The sequence below is a fragment of the Amaranthus tricolor genome, chromosome 4, assembly GCF_026212465.1.
Source record: "Amaranthus tricolor cultivar Red isolate AtriRed21 chromosome 4, ASM2621246v1, whole genome shotgun sequence".
Taxonomy (NCBI): Eukaryota; Viridiplantae; Streptophyta; class Magnoliopsida; order Caryophyllales; family Amaranthaceae; genus Amaranthus; species Amaranthus tricolor.
Window position 1 is genome coordinate 2878955 of NC_080050.1, and position 23906 is coordinate 2902860.

Below are 23906 nucleotides of genomic sequence, written 5' to 3' on the forward strand. Positions count from 1 at the left end.
TGTTAGGGATAAATTTAGGAAATATTGGGTGGTAAATTTAGGACATAGAAATATTTACAAGATATCGCGTTTATCTTTTTATGGTATCTTGTATGATATATATTGAGGGAAATGAATGATAAAGAGAAAAGGGTTTTCATTGAATTTGTCATGATATTAGAGCCGATGGTTCGATCAAAATTTAAAAATGATAGGTCCGAAAAGAATGACGTTTTTACCTTAATTGGTTACTCCCACATGCTAACTTCTCACATGCGAACTTGACGGGAGTTCGCATGTGAGGGGTTATCCCACATCGACAAATTGAAAATGGTGTGCACGCTTTATAAGCAATTGAAGACCTTCTTCCCATTGCCATATGGTTTTGGAATGGTATATATCTCCTTAGTTTATGAAGTGCGTGCACCTCATGTCTCCGCATTAACGTACTGGCATTCACAATAAGTCCAGCCTAATTTCACATGGTATCAAGAGCTTAGGTTAGGGCAAAATTCATTTTTTTTCATAGCCGTCTTCTAGAATGGCCAAGGACGATGAGAGCTCTTCATCACAACCAACCATGATCTTGAGTATCACCTCGGCTCGAGTGATCACCCCGGAATCGTGATTACTCCTGTCAAATTAAAAGGTCCGAATTATGATGAATGGGCAAAAGCAGTACGTAGAGCCTTGATTGCAAAGTGGAAATTCAGGTTCGTCGACCGCACGATTACAGAGCCTTCAATGGGATCTTCGAAGCACAAACATTGGGTTGCTGTGAATTCAATGTTAGTATCATGGATAACTAATACTCTTGTGATGGATTGCGCTCTACAATTGAGGACTATGACGTGGTGTGTGATTTGTGGATACATCTCAAGCAGAGGTATTGTGTTGTTAGTGGACTCGGGTGTGCCATTCAAGAGATTCCTTAGGAATGTGCAAGCAAGTATCATCCTAGTCGATGACAGAATATTTCAGTAGATTATCCAAGATTTGGGGTGAATTAGTACAATGTTGTCGTGTTCCCCAGTGCACTTGTGGAACATGTAAGTGTAATATTGCAAAGCAGGTGGTTGCTATTCGTGAGGAGGATTACTTACATTATTTTCTAATTGGCTGGCCTTGATGATCTATACGAGGAATCATTGGCACAATCTCCACTTCCTTTGGTGGATACGGCCTATCAAACGGTGATCAACACTGAACGACTTCGTGCCAAAGAGGGACGACCAAAGGAAAATGTGATGACTTTTAAGGTGGATGCATATGGCAAATCGGATTTAGGAGATGGCGAACGACTTTTTTGTACTCACTGCAATAGGCTTGGTCATACCAAGGATGATTGTTATCAGTTGAAAGGTTATCCTGATTGGTGGGATGAAAATCAAAAGGGAGGATGGGGCCGTGGTCGAGGTGGCTCTAACTCTCGTGGTGGCAAAGGTGGTCGTGGTTCAAGTGGGGGTAGTGGAAATACTACTACTTCCTTCACACATCGGGCAAATGCCGTGCATGGTGGGGTTAATAGTAATGCTAATGGTGGTTCTTTGGTCTAAGGAAATCCTACACAAGGGCTTGTAGGGGTAACTTCTGATCAAGTACATTATTGATCTGCTCACTAAACCAAAACAACGAATAGAAGGTAATGCAAGTGTAGTGTGGATTGTGGATACCGGTGCATCTAATCATGTGGCAAATGATATTTCACTTATGAGGAATATCCAGACAACACAGAATTGTCCAGTGGGATTACCGAATGGTCAAGCAGTGATTGCGAATTAATAGGCTTCGGTCACTTTGGAGGATGATTTGGTGCTTGATAATGTTTTATTTGTTCCTCACTTAAATTGCAATTTAATTTCTGTGACTCAATTGAGTGATGAATCGAGATGTACTCTACAATTCGCTAACAAACTTTGTGTTATACAGGACCATTTGAAGAGGACGGTGATTGGAGTGGGTGAACGGTGTAGTGGACTTTATCTCTGTGGTGTGCCGCAAGCCAGGGTGCTAGCAGTGGATTGTGTGGTGGATCTTTGGCATCAACGCATGGGTTATCCATTGGACAGAGTTCTAAAGTTACTTCCACCTGTGAGTAACTTTGTTAGGAGACATAATATTGTTTGTGACATATGCCCGGGGGAAAACAATCTAGAAATAGTATGTGGGTTTGAACAATTATGGTCCAACTGATGATGAATTTGATGTATGGAATGCTGGAAGTTTTGAGGAAGTGAAAGAGACGGGCGTTGAGGTCCCAATTGTGGTGGCTGACCAAACCGCGGAGTCAACTGTGCCGCCCATATATTCAAACACAGCCAGCTCGCTAGGTGACTGTGAGGTATTTATAGGTGATATAAGGGCTGCTGACATTACTTCTCTCCCCACCGGCGTTCAGCCACTGCTGTTAAGAGTGAGGGGGGGGGGGGGGGGGGATGTATAACAATGAAGAGGTCAATTCTAGTGTAGAAGAGTTGGCTTGTGGGAAAAGAGTTTAAATTCCTTCCACAAAATTAAGAGATTATGTCACACATAACACTCGAAAGAATAAAGTCTCTTCACCATCTGCGGCATCACTTTCCTCAGGTAGTCCCTATCTTATAACATATTTTGTTAATTATGATCGTTTTTCCGAAAAACATAGAAATTTTATTACTACGATAACTAAGGCTCAAATTCCGTGATCTTTCAAGGAAGCAATGAAACATGAAGGGTAAAGAGATGCTATGGCATCTGAAATAAAAGCTCATGAAGATCAAGGAACATGGAGTTTGGAGGAACATCAAGTAGGGAAGAAAGCCCTTGGAAGCAAATGGGTGTATACACAGAAGAGAGATGAGGAAGGAAATTTACTTCGTTTAAAGGCACGACTAGTTGTGTCTTGGGAATCATCAGGAAGAAGAAATTGATAACAATGAAACATTTGCTCCAGTGGCAAAATGTCTACTGTTCGCAATTTCTTAGCATTTGCCGCTGTTAAAAATTGGAATGTACATCAAATGGATGTGCATAATGCTTTCTTACATGGTGATTCACAGGAGGAGATATAAATGAAGGTGCAACTAGGGTTTCAGAAAAATAATTCTAACAAAGTTTGCAGGATGAAGAAATCTTGTATGGTTTAAAACAGGCTCCGACATACTGGTTTGAGAAGTTGTCCATAGCTTTAAAGCAATATGGTTTTAAACAACCATATTCAGATTATTCTTTGTTCACCTTGTCAAAAGGTGGATTACAGTTGAGTGTGTTGATTTATGTGGATGATATGATTGATGTTAGGAATAGTACTTTTGCTTTGGAAAGTTTTAAATCATATTTAGGTGAATGTTTTAAGATGAAGAATTTAGGGACACTTAAATATTTTTTGGGACTAGAAGTAGTGCGTAGTAAACATGGTTTCTATGTTTGTCAACAAATTACTTCGACGAAAATATAGTCACAATAAATTATTTTATAATCATTAACCTTTGGTAACGAGATGTTTTCACAACAATTGTCTTTCTTCCTCTAATTCACTTCGGCTTGTTTTCACGCTATCGAATGCAGTATTTTGAACCTTAACATATTTTGTTACGTATAATAAAAAATTATAAATCTTTATATTTGATAGTATGCATTGAAAAAAACACAAACAAGATTTCATGTGACTATATTTTTTCTTATACATAAAAAATAAAATGTAAAATAATATCAATTGATGAATATCAACTACTATTCAAGTGTAGTAACTATTTTTGAACCCTAGGTTTGATCAACCACTTATAAGGAAAAGAAGTAGAATAACCCAAAGCATAAACAATGTAATAGACTCATCATTGAGGTATTCTTTCTTTGGTAAAGAGGATCTTTTCTAGCTTTCCCATGTTAGATGGTTGGTTGAAGAGTTATGAATCACAAATTCTTGTGAGAGACGGTCTCTTTGAGATACCATCTCTAATTGGGCTGACCGAGTATATATTTTTTAAATATTGTAAGTAGGCATTAAGAATAATGTAAGTAGACATTTAAGATATTAAAAGTAGGTATAAAGATTACGGTAAGTAAGAGATAAAATAACAGACACTGTTTTGGTTTTAAGCACTAATGCTATATTGTATTATTAAAAAACAGTTAAAACTTAACAAATATTTATACTAAATAACATAGTTAGGGTTCCCTTAATCATAGGACTACACTAACCCACTAACAGCCATTAATATACTAAAAATAGAACTTACTAAGTAAAGCTATAATATAAGAATTTCAATTAATTTTCTAACACTCCCCCTCAAGTTGGATGGTAGGATCCCTAACACCCAACTTGCACAAAGTATCTTCAAACGGAAGAGCCCCAACCGCTTTTTTCAGAATATCGGCTAACTAGTCCTTTGATCGCACATATGGTAGACTAATTATTTTTGCATCTAGATTATCCTTGATAAAATGCCTGTCTACCTCAACATGTTTAGTTTGATCATGTTGTACCGGATTTTCTGAGATACTAATAGCTGCATCATTATCACAAAAATCTCACAACTCCTTTCTGAAGGAATACCAAGTTCAGTTAGAAGTTTTTGTAACCACAAAGCCTCAGAGATGTCTTTCGCAATACCTCTAAACTCAGCCTCAGCGCTGGACATTGCAACAACCTTCTGCTTCTTACTTTTCCAGGTTAAAAGATTCCCTCCTACCAAGGAAAAAGATCCTAAGGTAGACCTCTTGCTGTCATGATCTCTTGCCTAATCTGCGTCTGTGTAGACTTGAAGATCCAAATGCCCATTTTTACAAAACACTACCCCTCTTCCTGGAGTACCCTTAAGGTATCTTAATATTCTATAAACTGCCTCCATATGCTGCTCTTGAGGCTTATGCATGAATCTACTCACCACTCCTACCACATACGAGATGTTTGGACGTGTGTGAGAAAGGTAAATGAGCTTTCCAACCAATCTCTGATACCTCCTCCGATCTACAAGAGTTCCAGTTCCATCCTCACTGATTTGCAACCCGCGGTTTACCATCATAGGAATCTCAATGGGCTTACAGTCTAACATCCCAGTCTCTGTCAATAAGTCAAGAACATATTTCTTTTGAGAGATAAAAATACCTAACTTTGATCGAAGTACCTCTATTCCTAAGAAGTATTTAAGTTCTCCAAGATCCTCCATTTTAAATTCTTGGAACAACCTCCTTTTCAAATGAGTAATTTCTTCTTTGTCATCTCCATTAATAATCATATCATCCACATAAATGATAAGACAGGTAATTAATTTACCTTGCCGTCTCAGAAAGAGAGTGTGATCAGAGTTACTTTATTTATATCCAAATTCCTTAATAGCTAATGTAAATATTCTAAATCAAGCTCTAGGAGACTGCTTTAGGCCATACAAAGCTTTCTTTAATCAGCAGCCTTCTCCTTTCAAAAAATGTTGAGAAAAACCGAATAGAGCTTCCATGTAGACTTCCTCAGTGAGATTACCATGTAAAAATGCATTTTTAACATCAAACTGATAGAGAGGCCAATCTTTATTAGGCGCGACCGAGAACAATACCCTTATAGTATCAATTTTTGCCACCGGGGAAAAAGTTTTTGAATAGTCGATTCCATATGTATGAATATACCCTTTTGCTACAAGTCGAGCCTTGTATCTTTCAATTGTCCCATCTGCTCTATATTTGATTGTATATACCCATCTACATCCCACAACAATATTTCTTGATGGTAGTCAGCACTTTTCCCACGTATCTTTTTTTTTGAAGAGCTTTGATCTCCTCTTCCATAACTTTCTTCCAATGCTTTTCTTTAAGAGCTTGTTCAACCGTGTCTGGAACTTTGTTGGAATATAGAGAAGTATTGAAGGCTTTAGCACTTAAGGAGAGATTATCAGGATCAGGATGCTTTATTGGATATCTGGATTTGTGATCCTCATGCTCTAGATCATATCTCTTTGGTGGAATGCCCCTTGTGCTTTGAGAGGGTAGCTGATACTTGGTACTTGTGCCCTGTGCCACTGGAACTTCTAACTCTTTTGCCTGTATTCATAGTTAGTTTCAAACAAATTCTCACATTGACTACGCACCTCGAGAGTAGGAGTAGAAAGCTCAAACTGAGGAAGCTCAGGTAAATGTTGCTCAGGATGTTCAGACAGTTGCTCAGAAGTAGTAAGAGGAAGATCAGGACCCTGAAAAATAGGACATTCGACAATAGGGCATTCAGTTGGAGTGCCCACTTGCTCTGGAGGATCGTCAGAATTAGTCATTAATGTACTTGTTAGCCAACTTAGATCATCTATTGGACTTTCCCCCTGACATTGAAGGTGGTTATAGAAGTACTCGGTTTCAACAAACTCACAGTCCATAGTGATATAGACTCATTTTTGGACAAGGTCAAAGCAGCGAGATCCAAACTGATGAACCCCATACCCCACAAATACACACTTGAGTGCTCGAGGTGCTAACTTATGGCGAGAGTGTTTAGGTAAATGGACATAAACTATACACCCAAAGACACGAGGAGAAAGAGAATTAAGAGAGGGTACAGGTGTATGTGTTCCAAGTGAATAAAGAGGTGTTTGATACAGAAGTTTCTTAGTGGGAAATCTATTAGTCAAATAAATAGTCGTATCAATTGCTTCAGGCCACAAATGTACAAGTACAGAGGATTCTAGCATCATCGCACTAGTCATTTCAAGCAAAGTGCGATTTTTCCGTTCAGCAACACCATTTTGTTGGGGTGTGTAAGGGCAAGTTGTTTGATGTATAAGGCCGTTTGTCGAAAAAAAGGATTTCATTTTAGCATTAACATATTATGTACCATCAGATTGAAGAACTTAAAGTTTCGTTTGAAATTGAGTAACAATTATGTTGTAAAAATTGACAAAAGTGTAGAATACTTCATATTTGTGCTTAAGTAAGAATACCCAACACATTTTAGTACAATCACCAATAAATAGAACATAATAAGAGAAATTATGAGAAGCACATTCAGGAGCAGGACCCCAGACATCAGAATGAGAAAGCACCAAATGTTTGTCAGTCTTATTAAAACTAATAGGATATGAATGTTTGTGACTTTTTGCCAAAATAGAGGGTTCACAATTAAAATCCAATTGCAAACTAGCTAATGATGGAAACAGACGTTTGAGATACCCTATCGAAGGATGCCCTAGCCGACGATGCCAAGTCTATTCCTGACTTTCTAATGATCCATGAGCAAGAGCTGCGTTACCTTTTTGAATATCCTCAATCAGGTGATAGAGACCATCCCTCTCAGTACCATGGGCAATAATCCTTCCTGTTTGAGCATCATGCACAATACAGAACGAGAGGTTAGGAGGATGGTACAATTAAGTTCCTTAGTCATTTGACTAATAGACAATAACTTGTAATTTAAATTCGGTACAAATAGATAATTTTGTAAGGAAAAATTATGAGAAATTGGAACATCCCCTGCCCCTTCGACACTGACAACGTCCCCATTTGATGTTTTAATTAACGTTTTCAGGGGAGTAGTAGAGGTTACGAGATCAAATTTTTATTTGTCATCGTGTCAGTGGCTCTACAATCGAAAATCCAACTGTTCGAATTAGAAGGATGAGAATGAGAAGAGTAGGTAGACAAGGCACTTAAATAATTTGGTTTTGGGATTTGTGGGGTCATGGATGGTGGGCTTTCCAAAACAATTTTATTGAAATAAACCCCCTTTTTTGGGATTAGGTTTTGGGATTTGCGGGGTCATGGATTTGCTCTTCCCCTTTGTGTAATGTGCTGAATTTATTAGGAGAGAGTGAGCCCTCTTTTCTCTCATTATATAAGACTTTAGGGGAAGGAGAGAGAGAGCTCTCCATTGCCTTTTTATTTTTTGTATCACCTTGGTCTATATGTACTCCTATTAAAGCTTCACTTAGAGCTCCGAGTGTTCCTCTTCCTTTGCTTTACCTACTACTGCACTTCCAAATTTTCTTTGATTATTTCGACTTAGATCTGAACCACCAGAGCTCCTAGCTTCACCTCTGGTCTCTCTTTTTCGGGAATTTGGCCACCACTCTGAGTATCCAACAAGCTTGAAGCATCCCTTCTTTGTATGGCCCGTGCCTCCACAATGAGAGCACAGAGTTGCAATTTGTCATCAATTCTTCGATTATAGGGTTTGCTTGATGGTCCTTCCCCTTTCGTTACAAGCCCTTGTCCAATTCTTGAGGATTCGATCTCTGATGAAGGGTTTGATGATGATTGCATTATGTCTCGACGTGCAATCTCTCGTCGAATTGCTGCATACGCCATTTCAACAGTGGGAAGGGGATCTTGATTGAGTAAGTCTCTACGATCTTTGTCCAAAGTCTTGTGAAGACCGGCAAGAAACTAATAATAATCGATTTTGTTGTATAATTTGATTATATATGGTTATATCTTGTGAATCTTTCAATGGATTGGGCATCCGTCTATCAATCTCCTTCTAGATTGATAGTAACTTGCTGTAATAATGCTCAATTGCCTCTTGACCTTGCTAGATTTTATTAGCTTTGACCGTTAGGTCAAAATTTTGCAGCCCATCTCTTCCACTACTATACATCGACTTGATGCCCTTCCATAAATCCCTAATTGTCAGATAATCCAAGTATTGATTTGCCAATTCAGCATCAATATTTTCAACAATCCAAGATATTACTATGGAGTCGTTTGGCCCATTTTCTAAAGGATGAATCATTAGTGGCTGGTGGATCTGCAGTTATGGGTTTGAGCTTTCCCCTTCCACTAATGGCCAAATGCATAAGCCTTGACCACTTTGTATAATTCTTGTGATTTAATTTTTCAGTGATGGTCACTATGGAAGAAGTTTTCTATGGGTCGGGTATTTAGTTGTTGAAACAACTCTAGTAATTGGCCCATGATAACTGGTTGTTCGGTGGTGGTTGAGATTTGTTGGTCTGTGTCTACCATTGTAGGTAAGTATTGGGTAAATGATGATACCCCTTTTTGTCTTTTCCGATCACCGGAATCTTTGACGTGGCTTTGATACCAAGATAAAAATAACAAACACTGTTTTGGTTTTAAGCACTAATACTATATTGTTAAAAACAGTTATAACTTAACAAATATTTATACTAAATAACACAGTTAGGGTTCCCTTAATCATAGAACTACGCTAACCCATTAATAGCCATTTCAACAGTGGGAAGGGGATTTTGATTGACTAAGTCTCTTCGATCTTTGTCCAAAGTCTTGTGAAGACCAACAAGAAACTAATATAATCGATTTTTTTGTATAATTTGATTATATATGGTTATATCTTGCGGATCTTTCATCGGATTGGGCATCCGTGTATCAATCTCCTTCCAGACTGATAGTAACTTGCTGAAAAAGTGCTCAGTTGGCTCTTGACCTTGCTGGATTTTATTAGTTTTGACCGTTACGTCAAAATTTGCAGCCTATCTCTTGCACTACTATACATTGACTCGATGCCCTTCCATAAATCCCTTGCTGTTGGATAATCCAAGTATGGATTTACCAATTCAGCATCAATATTTTCGATAATCCAAGATATTACTATGGAGTCATTTTGGTCCCATTTGCTAAAGGACGAATCATTAATGGCTGGTGGATCTGCAGTAATGTGTTTGAGCTTTCCCCTTCCACTAATGGCCAAATGCATAAGCCTTGACCACTTTGTATAATTCTTGTGAGTTAATTTTTCAGTGATGGTCACGATGGAAGAAGTTTTCTATGGGTCGGGTATTTAGTTGTTAAAACAACTCCAGTAATTGGCCCATGGTAACTGGTTTTTCGGTGTGGTTGAGATTTGTTGGTTTATGTCCACCATTGTAGGTAAGTTTTGTGTAAATGATGATACCCCTTACTTTTTGTCTATTCTGATCACCGGAATCTTTGACCGGGCTCTGATACCAAGATAAAAATAACACACTATTTTTGTTTTAAACACTAATGCTATATTGTATTATTAAAAAATAGTTACAACTTAAAAAATATTTATACTAAATTACACAATTAGGGTTCCCTTAATCACAAGACTACACTAACCCATTAACAGCCACTATTATACTAAAAACAGAACTTAATATAGGAATTTCGATTAATTTTCTAACAGTAAGCATTATGGATAACGAAAGTAGGCATTAAGAGTGTGGTAAGTAGGTATTAATCTTTGATGGGTTGGGTTTGAGATACGTCTCTCAAAAAAACGATCTCTCAAGAGACTAGCTGGTTATGAATAGGAATTTATGCAACTTCTTGCCACATTAATCTGCTAGGTGTAAGTCTCCTTCCAAAGCCCCAACACTTATAGCTTCTTTTCAGAGTAGGATACTTTGGGTGGCTTGAAAGCTACTTGTTTTGAATATTCTATATCTCTTGTTTTTTCTTTGTATTTTTGATTGTACACAGAATTATTTAGCAATTTTAGGGTAAAAAATCAAGGTTAATTAGTATCATGTTTAAAATCATCACGCTCATACATTAACATTGTTTCAATGAGTTTCTAAAAATATGTAAACAATATTAACATCAACAATAGTGTTTGACAAACAACTAATACCTTGTTAGAGTGACTAATTTGATCTGTTGATTTGAACATACTGGTAAAAGAAGCATGTTGTAGATTAGCTAAATTATAACAATAAGTAGTTTTAACTAATTAAACTAATTAATTTACTAAACACTAGAATTAAAGAATTGACCATCCAACCATCTATTTGTATCTAAATATATAAGCTAAAACTATCTAAGTAGTTATTATTAAATATGTATAATTAAATATACTAAGGGTTGAATTAGTATATTGATTATTTATTAGAGTGAAAAAGCAAGATATAACTTAATCTTGGAAATAAGGAAGTGTTACTTATTGTATTATTTCTTGATTTAGGCTAAGCATATTTTCTTGGAGTGAAACTTAAAGCAAATAAATTCAGAAAAATGCCTATAACTTATAAGGTTCTGTTTGGATCACCTTATAAAAATACTATTTATAAAAAAATTGTTCTAATTTGTAAATATCAATTTTAATCGATATTAAACTAAAATTTAGTTACAATTAATAAAAATCAGTTCACTGTCATTGTTTGTACATCTTCAAAACTAATTCCAGCTGGTTTCATGCATATATATTTTCATTGAACAAGCAATATTAATTCTAGTATTGTACAACTTGCCTTTTCTATGCATTACTCAAGACTTCCATCTATTTATATATCAATATAAGCATAAGTAATCACTCAAAAGGAAGAACATATACCCTTAAAACTAAAGACATAACTACACTTACATACTTAATAAAGTAGAGTAGTACTACTTGACTAGTATCATTGAACTATGCGTATAGGAAATGACGAGATATATATCTCCTCCATTCCAAAACCGCATCATCATTTTAATTTTTACGCACTCAATTCAATGCACCAATTTAATTCTTAATATTTTTAACTATAAATGATAAAAATTTATGATATTAATAATCTTTGAATTAAAATGAATTAAATAAAATCTCCCTAGACTATGTTTTAATTTATAGATTAAAAATTAATTAAAAATTAAAAATAATAAATAAATAGTGTATTACCTTATAATGTTGCAAGTAATATAGATGGAAGGAAATATTTTATGTCACTGTCCATTTGTAGATCTAGTTCTTGTAATATCCCCATAATTTTGCTGTATTATTTATTGATGAAAGAATCCGTGGTTGGTCGGCTAATTCTTGCACCAAGTATGTTAATAATAATAAAAACAATGGTAATAATTATAATAATATATTTTAAGTACTTGATCAAGTATAGTGACAAAATACTAGTCAATATGGGTAATAAGAAGATCAAATATTTTTAGTACAATTTCTGTCCTTTTTTTTGTAATTACTTTGATTATAATAATTATTCAATAACAATCTACTAATTATTATTATTATTATTATTATTATTATTATTATTATTATTATTATTATTTTAAGTACATGTATAATTTGTCTTGGTATTTTGGTATCTTATGACATCAACAAAAATAAAAATAAAAAAACAAAAATGAAGCTTTCTATTAATGACTTCAAATCAAAATGAAAACATTATTTGTAAGTAAATGAAGTATGACTTTTGTTTTTTCTTGCTTCTTGCTAAAGTATTGTCTAGATTCCTTAGGTATATAGGTTCATCATTAAGTAATTAATAAGTGGTCACAGGAGAAAAAAATTAATTAGTGTGCATTTTTTTTAATTACTTTTACCTACATTATATATATGATGTCATCTTCACATATATTTTTTTGAGATAAAATTACCATCTTTACATGTTATTCAAGTGGTTTTATAAGTGAAATAAGTTATTATTAATGTAGTTATACCTTACTATAGGAGTATTATTTACCTATTTTTTTGGGTAAAACTAGAAGATTAATTGGAACATATTTTTAACTTAATTAGCAATAAAAAGAATTAAGAAGTCGATCATTCTCACTTGTTAAAAATTAATAACCCATATGATTTTTGCCTTATTTGAAAAACGATTTTAGTTTGATTTTTGACTTTTGAATTTTTTTTAAAGGTCATATTTTTAAGTCAAAATTAGAAAACTATTTAAGTAGTTATTTTTCTTAAACTTTTGGGTTTTTAGCCCACAATTTATCTTCTATACAACAAATAGTCAACATAATTTTTCACCAGACATTTCATTAACAAATGGCTTAAATAACTAATAAATTTGCCAATGTTTTTGAACCAGCTAACAATTCAGTCCAATAATCATTTGTCATATAAACTCCTGTATACATAAAATTTTATTATGAGTTGAGATTAAATTTTTCAAGTTTATCAATTATAATTGCACAAATATGCTTTATATGAATAAGAAGATAAAAAGTCAAAACACAAACCAAACTTAACAAAAATTACTTTTACAACATCAACTCAAATTAGGTGCTAGTATTACTACTTTTCGTCTATTTTACAATATTGATTATTTATTATATTTGAAATCTTTCGATAATTAATAAAAGTAGTTAGAAGAGGTTTTACTTTATATTTTATATTAAAATTAAAAAATCAAATTTTAACTTTGGCATAGGATTATAAATAGTCATGTGGGATCTTATTAGTAAATTTTACATTAAAACAAATTAAATAAGAGCCCACATAATTATATTTTAACTTATAGATTAATAATAAAACACAATTTAAATAAATAGTATAATAAAAATAAATGGGACACCTAAAATAAATAAGAGAAAATATTTAATTTGAATATATGAAAGCTTAATTAAACAATGTTTTGTTTTATGTACATAGAGAGTAATAAGTAAAGAAGAGTCCTACAGTTAAGGTAACACTTGGCCATATAATAAGGTCACTTCCCTTGAATATGACTTAACCCTTAAAATAACTTAAGATTTACACTGAAATCAAGACATAATAATCCCAAGACAGGCCAACTACATTGAGATGTCTTAATCTTCATTGCCATTTGTTTATGAAGCATTCCATGTGTATTTAGTATCAGTATTCATGCAGTCACGGATTTGTCAGTACAATCCTTTACTTTTTTGTTTACTTCCAAAAAAATAAAACTACTCCCAACTCTTTTGAGGTATTATGAGCCCATATATTAATAGTTATAAACTTAGTCTGAAAACCGTAACTCTGAGAGACGTCTTTCAGACTTAATCCATTAAAGTTTAACATCTATTATTACTTTACATTTTTTTTTATGGACCAAACCAATCAGAGACAGGGTCTCAAAAAGACTATTTCTCACAAGAATTTGTAATAGTTATATTAGTTGGGATTAGAGGTGTTCCAAACAGATTTAATGATTTGATATTTATTCGATTTTGTTATCAAATTCGATTTTAAAATTAATTCAAAATAAAATAAAAATTAATATGGACACAAAACTCGATTTTAAATCGACCTGAAATACCTGACTCAAAATCAACTGGGTGACCAGAATGAACATCTTTACTTATATATAAAAGACGTGTCATAGTGAGTATTATTCTCGAGTCGAGGGATTTTTTGGCCGCACTCTCCTTTATGGTTATTAGTTGTTGTTTTTCTTCCCTCCTCAGACCCTGATATAATTCCTATAAGCGGAAAATACTGGGTATAATAATGCTAATAATGATGATAAAATAGTCTCATAATGAAACACTCTATACAAGAATCTTTAATCTCTTTTTATCTTCTTATTTTTGTTTTCTTTTTTTTTCCCTCCTCATAAACTCAATCCATTTCCTAATCTTCATTTCTACTCCTACATTCTTCTCCTCATTTCCAAGCTACCCTTTTTAATCATTAAAACCCATTAAATATTTCCTTAATCTTCTCATTATTTGCTGTTTTCTAGTTATGTTTATGTTGTTATTCCAAATCATTAAGAAATGACACTTTTATTCCGATCTAAATCGTGTAGACTCGGTGGTGAGTCAACTAGCTCACCTCCGAGTTCATCTGTTTGGGATGATTCAGATGGGAATGAAACAGAGGAGGAAAAAACAGAGGAATTTGAAGATAATGAAGAAGAATTTGAAGATTATGATCCAATTTCAACACCATTTATAAATACTCCTGTTAAATTAAGTGATAAAAATAGAAAAGAAAATAATGGGCAGTTTCCAATTTTAGCATTTGTGGCAACTGCATTGAGAAAATCATTGCTTGTTACTTGTAGTGTTGAAAGAGAAGATGTTTCTTCTTTGGATATTAGTTATCCAACCAATGTTCAACATATTTCTCATGTTACTTTTGATCGTTTTAAGGGTTTTCTTGGTTTGCCTCAAGAATTTCAACCAGAGATTCTTAAAAGGGTTCCTAGTGCAAGGTTAGATTTTTTATTATTATTATTTTTTTACTTTTGTTTTCATATATTGGTTTCATTTTATATAAAAATATTAAATTTATTGTCGGATTTTAATCATCAGCTTAAGTTAGTATCAGAGCTAATATACAGAGATAAATTTCCTAGGAGTAAGGGAAATGATCGAACCTTATTACTTTCAACTATTAGGCTAACACATGATTTTCGTATTTTATTTTTGGTTTTAGTTAGTTAGCTTTTTTATGTTTGTTTGGTGTTTTAATTGGTAATTAAAGATTTAAACTTTTGTTTGTGCATTTAATTGGTAATTAAAGTATGGGTATTGAAGTTTTTAACTTTTTTTTCTAATTGTTTCATTTATTAGTTTTTTTCTATAGTGTGATTGATTTAAGATATGAGGGTTATAAGAACTTACATATGCATGTTAAGAAGATATTGAGTATAATTATGTGTTGAAATCTAGGAAATTTGGGTTTTTTTGGATTGAAAGGTTGGCTAAAAAGATTTTTATGTTAATTGATTTTAAAAGGCTATAATTTGTTGAATATGATTAATAGGTAGTGATTATACGGTTTTTTGGTTTTAATTTACATAACCTTAGGTTACACTTGTTATGGAAGTAAATATTTTTGGGATAAAAATAAAAAAGAAAGATTATTGGGGATAAAATTAAAAGAAGATATATAATTGTTATATCAAGGGTAATAATTGTTGTAAAGTGATAGAGGAGGACAAATTGAGAAATTATTCTTCATATTTTTTGGTAAATATTTATTGGGAAATATTTCTAATCTGCTCTTTTACCATTGTGTCATCTTTTCATTTGTCATCACTTTTAAATTCACTTTTACTTACCATATTTTCATAGTTCATTTTTATTTTCGATGATATACTTATACTCTAATACAAGTATGCCCTTAAAATAGGAAATATGGTGACTAAAGAACTACCATAATTTAGTGAATATAGAATATATAGTAAAAACAAAAAACAAATATATTTAATAAAGGTTAGAAAAATATTGTGCATTGAATCTAGAGCAGCACATATTTTTATGGAAAAGCAATATGCAAAAATTACCTAATTAAGGACTGAATTAAAGGAATAAAGTTTGTAAATTATAGAGAGCTTCACGTGGGGAAAGATTATTTTTTACCATCCAATGAAATCAAGGATATTGATATTTCTTCTCTTTTAGTATTGGTAAAGATAATTGAGAATATCTTATACTTCCTTGGTTACTCGGTACTTGCTACATTTCTTTTTACACGTAATTTAATATATATTTTAATATTAAATGTTTTTATTTATACTGAACGAAAAATTATAAAATCACATATTAAAAAACTAGATTTTAAAACGAATAAAACAAGATAACTTTTTACTGTATTATTGCTTATAGTTATACATAAGTCGAAATTACCTAAACAAGATTGAATATGAATAGTGCTACTATTCAAATGTAGCAGAGTATTAACACTAACATATTTTAATTAACATAATTAGCTCTACATTCGGATGATGTAGTATGCCACTTAGGGGAATAACCTCGCAACCCTTGCATACATACTTACAGATTTACATTTTTGTTTGAAAATAACCCACATGTGATTGGTTTAAAGATGAATCTCATTGGGTTTGTAGGACTTGAGACCATGATTAATGATCGTTATGATCGTTAGACAGGACAACTTCTGAGCTAGTTAGTCACAAACTTAACGCTCGTCCCCTTTTATTGGACTTGAGACCATGATTAATGACAACACTTATATGTGGAGTTGTAGGACTTGATACCTATGTTTATGAAATATGACATATGATTCTATGATTAGATGGGGGTTTCCCTTCCCTATCTTTCCATATAAGTGTTTGGGATATGGGAGAAGCATCAAGTAATCTGTAAAATCTCTGTGTAAACTCATATTTCATCTGTTTTGAGTCTTCTTTTAAAAGAAAGCTTTCTATTTTGTTTAAGTCGGATATTTGAGTTCTAAATTGTATGATCATTCACACACATAAGCTATTTTAGTGTGACATCCATAGATTTAAATTGATGTGATGAGGCCTCAATATAAAAGTCCTCCAAATTTTAGCATTTATCTTTACTTTCCAAATGATTGTTTTTGTAAATTTATATGACAATATGTCAACAAATTAATACAACCAAAAGCTTACGCATATACTTAAAGCTCCAGATACACGCCCCCTCACACAAGAGCCTTTTAGGTTAAAAATGTAGATACGCGCAACACATGTCCCCTCATATGCCGCCAAATATTTGACTTGAAATGTGAGGGGTGAATAAGAGTTGAACTCATGACCCTTCTGTACGTTGGATTTTGATAATATATCAAAAATCAACTAAACCAAAGTTTAATCTGATGGTTGTGGCCTCATGATATATTATACTTTATCATAGAGGTGTTTTGAGCAGATAGTATGTTGGCTAGAGATTGTCATTTATGCATAAGACTACAATGTAACTGGCATTTTCTCAACTTTGTCTAGTGTTTGCTTTAAAACTCTTTACTTTTGGTTCATACATTGTTTCTTGGGATTATCTTAATATTTGAATTGTCATGTGTTTCTCCAGTGCGAGTGTGTTTGGCGTTTCTCCACAGTCGATGCAGTGCTCGATTGATGGAAGAGGTAATAGTGTGCCTACCATACTTATAAGAATGCAAAAGCGCCTATATGCAGAAGGCGGCCTTCAAGTATGTCTCTTGCACCAAAAGTGTTATTGGTATTGTGTTTATAATCCGTACATGACTGCTGATACGTTTATTGCTGTTCAATCTGGTTGAAGGCGGAAGGAATTTTTCGAATAAATGCTGAAAACAGCCAAGAAGAGAATGTTCGAGGCCAATTGAACAAAGGGATTGTTCCACAGGGAATCGATGTTCATTGTTTGGCAGGACTAATTAAGGTGTTCACATTATCCCGAATATGATTGTGCTGTATATATGTTAGGCCGTGACTATTCGTCTTATGATCACCCCATTGGCCCACTCGTGTGGAAACACCCATGGGGCACCCGTGGGCTTGAGCCCATAAAACCACAAGTAAAGAGCGTTGACTTACATACAATACATGATGAGTTTTACTCTTTCCCAAAACCGTATGGTATTAGGAGGATTACCCATCAAGTATTATATACAACTCTACAACCCACTATTTTAGTGATATGGGATCTTCATCACATGTGAAGTATTTCCAACACTGTATCCCTTAAAATGACAATTAGCAGCTACTGACCCATTGTGCAGATTTACGTTTCTGCATTTCAGCGATTCTGGCTGATCTAGCAATGCTTGACTGCACTTTGGCTCACTCGCTTTCTTCGTAGTAATACGTAGTAGGTTCTCAAGTTCTGATGTAAATACTCGTACTGCAGGCCTGGTTTAGAGAACTACCGAAAGGGGTTCTTGATTGCCTAAAACCTGAGCAGGTAATGCATTGCAATACAGAAGACGAGTGTACTCAGCTTTTGAAACTGCTCCCGCCAATGGAAGCTGCACTTCTCGACTGGGCTATCAATTTGATGGCAGATGTTGTGCAGAATGAACAATATAACAAGATGAATGCGCGGAATATTGCTATGGTCTTTGCACCGAACATGACTCAGGTGAACCTTAACTCCCGTTGAACACTCTCCTACTCTATTAGCTTCCTATTCATCTATGAAAAGCTCTTATTTGGGGCCTCAACCATAGGCTTAAGCTTTTGGTTGAGTTGGTCTCGTGACATGGTATCAGAAGCCAACACCCTCAAAGTCAAGTGAAATATTTCGCGCCAAAGTATGAGGAGGGCTAACTACAACCTCAACCAATAGCTTAAGCTTTTGGTTGAGTTGGTTCTTTGGCATAATATCAAAGCCAACACGACAAAAAGTTCAAATTTAATATCCTTCTCATATTAAGTGGAATATATAGCACCGGGTATAACGAGGATCTATGTTGCGTTCACACTTCTAGTCCAAAAGATTCTTGTGTGATAGAGCGTGATAGAATATATAACACCAAGGCTCAACCATCAACTTAAGCTTTTGATTGAATTCGTTCATGACAATATCTTCCATCAATAGCACGTTATACGACTTACATGATCAACTACACTATCTTTGAGTTGCAGATGGCTGATCCATTGACAGCATTGATCCATGCTGTACAAGTTATGAACTTCCTAAAAACATTGATTGTGAAAACCCTTCAATCAAGAGATGAATCTGCAGACAAAACAAAGGTTCTTTCATCATGTTCCGACTTCTCGGACAATGCTAGCAGACCTTCACACAAGTCTACTTCATTTGGTGAATTAATCTATGAGAAAATGCATGAGAAAACAACCAATGTTAATGATCAAGTACATAGCAAAAAGCTTCTAAGAAGTGTCACTTTAGACCGACTCGATTGCACCCCCGAGAAAAAACATCGAAAATCACATAAAAAGAACGAGGAGGGAAAAACGTATAGCTCTCCGATTGTTTCGGTTGTATCTGAGTCTTTGGATGAAGATCGAGAAGTCGAAGTTGGAATATTAGATAGAATAAATTTCAGGAAAGGGATGAAAAAACTTTGCAGGCATCCTGTTTTTCAGTTGAGTAAACAAAGAAAGCAGCTGAGGTTGGGATTGTAAATAGTAGATAAGATAAACATTTTCACTAGTTAAGTGTAGAATGACCATTATATGGTGTTACTCAAGGATTTGAGTACAAAATTCTTTTATTTGTGATGATGTTTTCCTAGTTTTGATGTAATTGTGTGAGTATTTTTAAGTAGAATCTAACCAAAGTTTTTAGATAATGCTTATTACAAAATTCATCATATATAAGTGTTTCATCTTTAATAATATCAATGAAATTGTGATTATATATCTTGTACATGATGATAATATAATAGATGAAGATGAGAAATTTTGATGTTCTCATAATAAAAGGCCTTCCCTTAAGAGTTCTTTGGTCCATTGTCTCTTGACTCTTGCCTCTTGCCTCTTGGAAAGGTAGGCTCTTCAATAGCATCCGATCTATACGAGTTGTCTATGGTTAACTATGCATTTCCTTGTGGTGACTCATACACGCCCTAACTGCGTAGCTACAGGAACTGAAATAATAATCTCCATTAACATCATCCTCCAACTTTCCACCAATAATCATACTCATAGATTTCAAGTCTCATTATACAAGTTCATATATAATTTTTTGTCTTTCTTTAAAAAAGTTTCAAGTTCATAACTCAAGTTTCATGATTCGATACGGTTCTCAATTCTCATATTATATAACATAATGGAGTATAAGAGATATGATATTGCGTGTAAAGTAGCGTAAAAATCACATAACAAACTAAGTAGACGCTTTCAGATTCCTCTTTTAAGTTCACTTCCTACAAAAATTAATATGTATAACAACATGTTCACCACCAATGAACTAACCTATAATTACTCTAACATGGTTTAGAACTAAGCCATCATCATATAACACCCAACTTAAATTCATAAGCATAGAATACACATACACACACTATACACATTTTTACTATTACGAAAACGACTAAAATTTTAAATTAGTCCAAAATAGTAGCTTAACAGTTTCAAACTCAAAATCCAACTTCACCGTCGCGTTTAGAATATATGAAAACCTACGACATTTTGATTTCACCGTTGCGTTTATAATTTTTAGAGTACCATAAGTATATTAAACATACTTCAAGGCTAAAAAGTGCCTGCAACGACGTTTTTTCGACAAATTAAAGACCTACGAAATTCACCCAATTTTCCTCAAATTTTACCAAGTAAAACACCAATATATTACTGTCAAAAAAATAATTTTCATGCCTGTGAACAACATCATCAATCATCAATTTTGATTTCATTACAATGTAATGATAACGATAATCGAACCTAAATCCAATAAAATTATTTGACTAATTAAATCTGAAAATTTCAACCCTTTAAAGGAATTATACTAAATATGAAAATTTTATTATCAAATCATACACATATACTTCAACATTTCAAATATGTGCATACATGCTCTTAATGTACTAATTCAGAAACAAATGTTCTAAACATTACACTTATGTATTCAAACAACTAAAACAACCCCTAATCATGTCAAATTACAAAAATCCAGATTCTTATTCTTATAATTTCATAATTTTCTAAGGAGCACAATTAAAACTAAGAATATACGAAGCAAGTGTAAATGTGTAATGAACGTCTTTGATTGTGCAACAAAGAAAGAAAATGAAAGCGCAAGCCTCAAAGAGGTTTTACAAAGAAAAACAAATGAAAAATAAAATGCAAAATGAGAACACAAGTGTTTATGAGGTATCTTGAATACCTCCCCCTCAAATGTAGTTTATTATAATGAATTCAACAATTACAAGTATAATAAACTCCCTTATCTTGAGAACAATCTCTCAAGATCACAAATACTAAAGCAAAGTAAGAACACTCTCAAGTTTCTAACAATGCAATAGCCCTCTCAACAATATGTGTGTTTGTGGTGTATGATACTATGAGTGATGAATCCTATTTATAGGCAAGGCATTCATCACCCTTAGTATTCCCTCATAAATCACCATAAACTCACAATTAACATCCAATTAACTATGACAATAAACATTACAATAAACAATAGAAGTAATGCACCACATAATTGCATAGTCACTTCACATTCTGACGAAATCAGAATCCTATGCAGCCTTCTGAACTTCCGCTCGACCCGAGCCACTACCTCGCTCGGTCGAACGAGCTTCCAGAGAAGCTACTGACTTTTCTGCACACATTGCTCGACCCCTGCTCGACCGAGCCACCCCCGCTCGACCTGTCGAGCCACTCTTTGCTCGACCGAGCGGTTGTTCGAGCCACTCACAGTCAGCCTCTCTTCTTGTTGCTTTGATCAAACAACTCTCATCAATCGTTCCAAACCTTAAACCACCCATATTCGACACATCTTTATCGACCCTCTCTAAAGTACAAGACAAAGCATGTTCGACTATATGTTTAAAGTGAACGTCATCACTAAGATTATTGGCACTTGCTTTAACAGAAAAACTTCTTGGTGAAGGAAATAAGAGGGAGCCGTGAGGCATTAGAGGGAGGAGGAGAGTTTATGTGCTTTTATTCTTGTGCTAAGTAAGCAGTCCGTCGTATATGAGACCGTCTCATAGTTAGACGACTTTGAAATAAGAAGCCTATAAGTTTAAGGTATGTCTCGCGGTGAGACCGTCTCATAGAAAAATTTGTAATAAGTATTTTTATCATAATGTATGTAAGTTAATTTAGGACGTTAAAGATAAACTTTTCAATTTCCTTAAGGGTCCGTTTGGTAGGTGGTAATCTATTGTGGTAATGGGAATGAAAATTAGTATATTTTTGGTTGAAAAATCTCTTGTTACCTTGATGATCATGCATATCCAACTTCAATTATTTCATTTTCTTCATAAAATTCATTGCAATGCATTTCAATTGAGAGATGTGACATTAGGTGGTAATGAAAATTTATAAATAAAAAAACTTTTGTGATCAAAGTTTCATTACGATGAGAATGATATGAAACCATTAATGAATTTTTACACTTACACTATAAAGTATTCTCATTACCACCATTTAGTACACTAACCAAACGTGTGTTAGCTCCTCCTAGCACTTGGGCCTAAAGGCTTATGGTGTAAGAATGATCCAATCCTATATAACTCCTTGAACATATAAAATAAGAGCTGATTTTCTGAGACACCGTTTCTTTGAGAGACGTTTTGTAACACCCCATGATTTATCGGGTTTAAAAAGAAAATATAATAAGATAAAAATAAATAAGATTATTAAATTATATTATTTTACATATACAATTATAAGAATAAAGTAATTAAATTTTAACGGTAACGAGTTTTATCACGTACGATGTAATCGCGTAACGTTTCTTTTCTGTTTTAACAATATCATAATAATTACTTAATTAATTAATTAATTTTTTTTAAAAAATAATAATAATAATAATTATTATTAGGGGAAATTGAGGGGGTGGCCAGTTGGTGGAGGCATGGGAGGAGTCTTGTAACTCCTCTCATAATTGTGTATTATGGCACAATTATGGCCATTATCTTAAGTGTCTATTAATCTTTAAACTCCTTTGATTTTCCTCACCATTTCAAAACTTCAAGTAAACAAAAAAATTCAGAAATTCTTTCTCCCTTTTTCCTCCTTGAATTCGGCACATTCAAAAGGAAAAAAAAAATTCTTGTTGTTCAATCCAATCTTTTGATCAAAGGGTAAGTTAATAGAATTGTTAATTATAGATTTTATTTACAAAGATTTCTAAAAAGAACTATATTTTATGTATGATGATATCCAATGACTTATAAGAGGATTGAATATTTTTCTTTTATATATGAAAATTTTCTGTAATAATCCTTTAATAAACTTTAATTTGTTAAAAGGATTAAGAAAAGAACTTCTTGATCAATATTCTTTAATTAAATTTAAATTTGTTATAAAAATTAAGAATTAAAGTTATATTGATATTTAAATAATTTTAATGGTTTACTTTTCTCTAACAAAATTTCAATTGTTAGATGAAATTTAAATGGTATAAACCAAGTAGTGTTGTTATTCACGAGATTGTAAATCCTTTAGCAAAATTTGATTTGTTTGAAGGATTGTGTTTATACATATACATTTTGATTTAAAAGGGTGATTTGGGTTTTACCATTCTCTACAAAATTTTAGTTTGTCAAGAGAATTAAGTATTTAATTTAATTATCATAATTTATGAAATTTTAAGTTTCTTGAAAGATTTTGTGAATGTGATCTTGTTAGATGTATTTTGGTCATGGGATTTAAAAGTTAAATCATTTGAATAATTTATATATAAAAATAATAATAATAATAATAATAATAATAATAGTGATAAAAAAATATTCGGGCAGCAGCTGTTCTGTCCCGGTAAAGGTGTCGATCCGGAAACGTTAGTCGTGTTCTGTTATTGGTTTGTGTATCCGATGCGTTAAAAAACTCGTTAAACGCTTGAAATAATTAAAAATAGTAATTGGATGTTAGAAATTATGAAATTTGGTACCCAAGGTAATTGATGTATTCCGGACGCACTGGTGAAGTCGGATTTTTCATTTGAATTTT

General features: G+C 33.4%; 1 protein-coding gene across 1 annotated transcript; it reads left to right on the forward strand.

Annotated features, from left to right (window-relative positions):
* The first annotated feature begins 14096 nt into the window (after nucleotides 1-14096).
* LOC130810582 (rho GTPase-activating protein 3-like) lies at nucleotides 14097-19646 on the forward strand. The gene is made up of 5 exons (XM_057676695.1): nucleotides 14097-14777; nucleotides 17368-17488; nucleotides 17581-17700; nucleotides 18169-18399; nucleotides 18906-19646. The coding sequence occupies exons 1-5, from the start codon at nucleotides 14338-14340 to the stop codon at nucleotides 19407-19409; spliced, it is 1416 nt and encodes a 471-aa protein (XP_057532678.1). The 5' UTR covers nucleotides 14097-14337; the 3' UTR covers nucleotides 19410-19646.
* Nucleotides 19647-23906: the final 4260 nt, after the last annotated feature.

Bases quoted from the DNA above. Each gene is read 5' to 3' on its own strand.
- LOC130810582 (XM_057676695.1), top strand. From the start codon at position 14,338: ATGACACTTTTATTCCGATCTAAATCGTGTAGACTCGGTGGTGAGTCA. The intron at 14,778-17,367 runs GTTAGATTTTTT...GTGTTTCTCCAG, and splicing joins AAAAGGGTTCCTAGTGCAAG to TGCGAGTGTGTTTGGCGTTT. The intron at 17,489-17,580 runs GTATGTCTCTTG...ATCTGGTTGAAG, and splicing joins ATGCAGAAGGCGGCCTTCAA to GCGGAAGGAATTTTTCGAAT.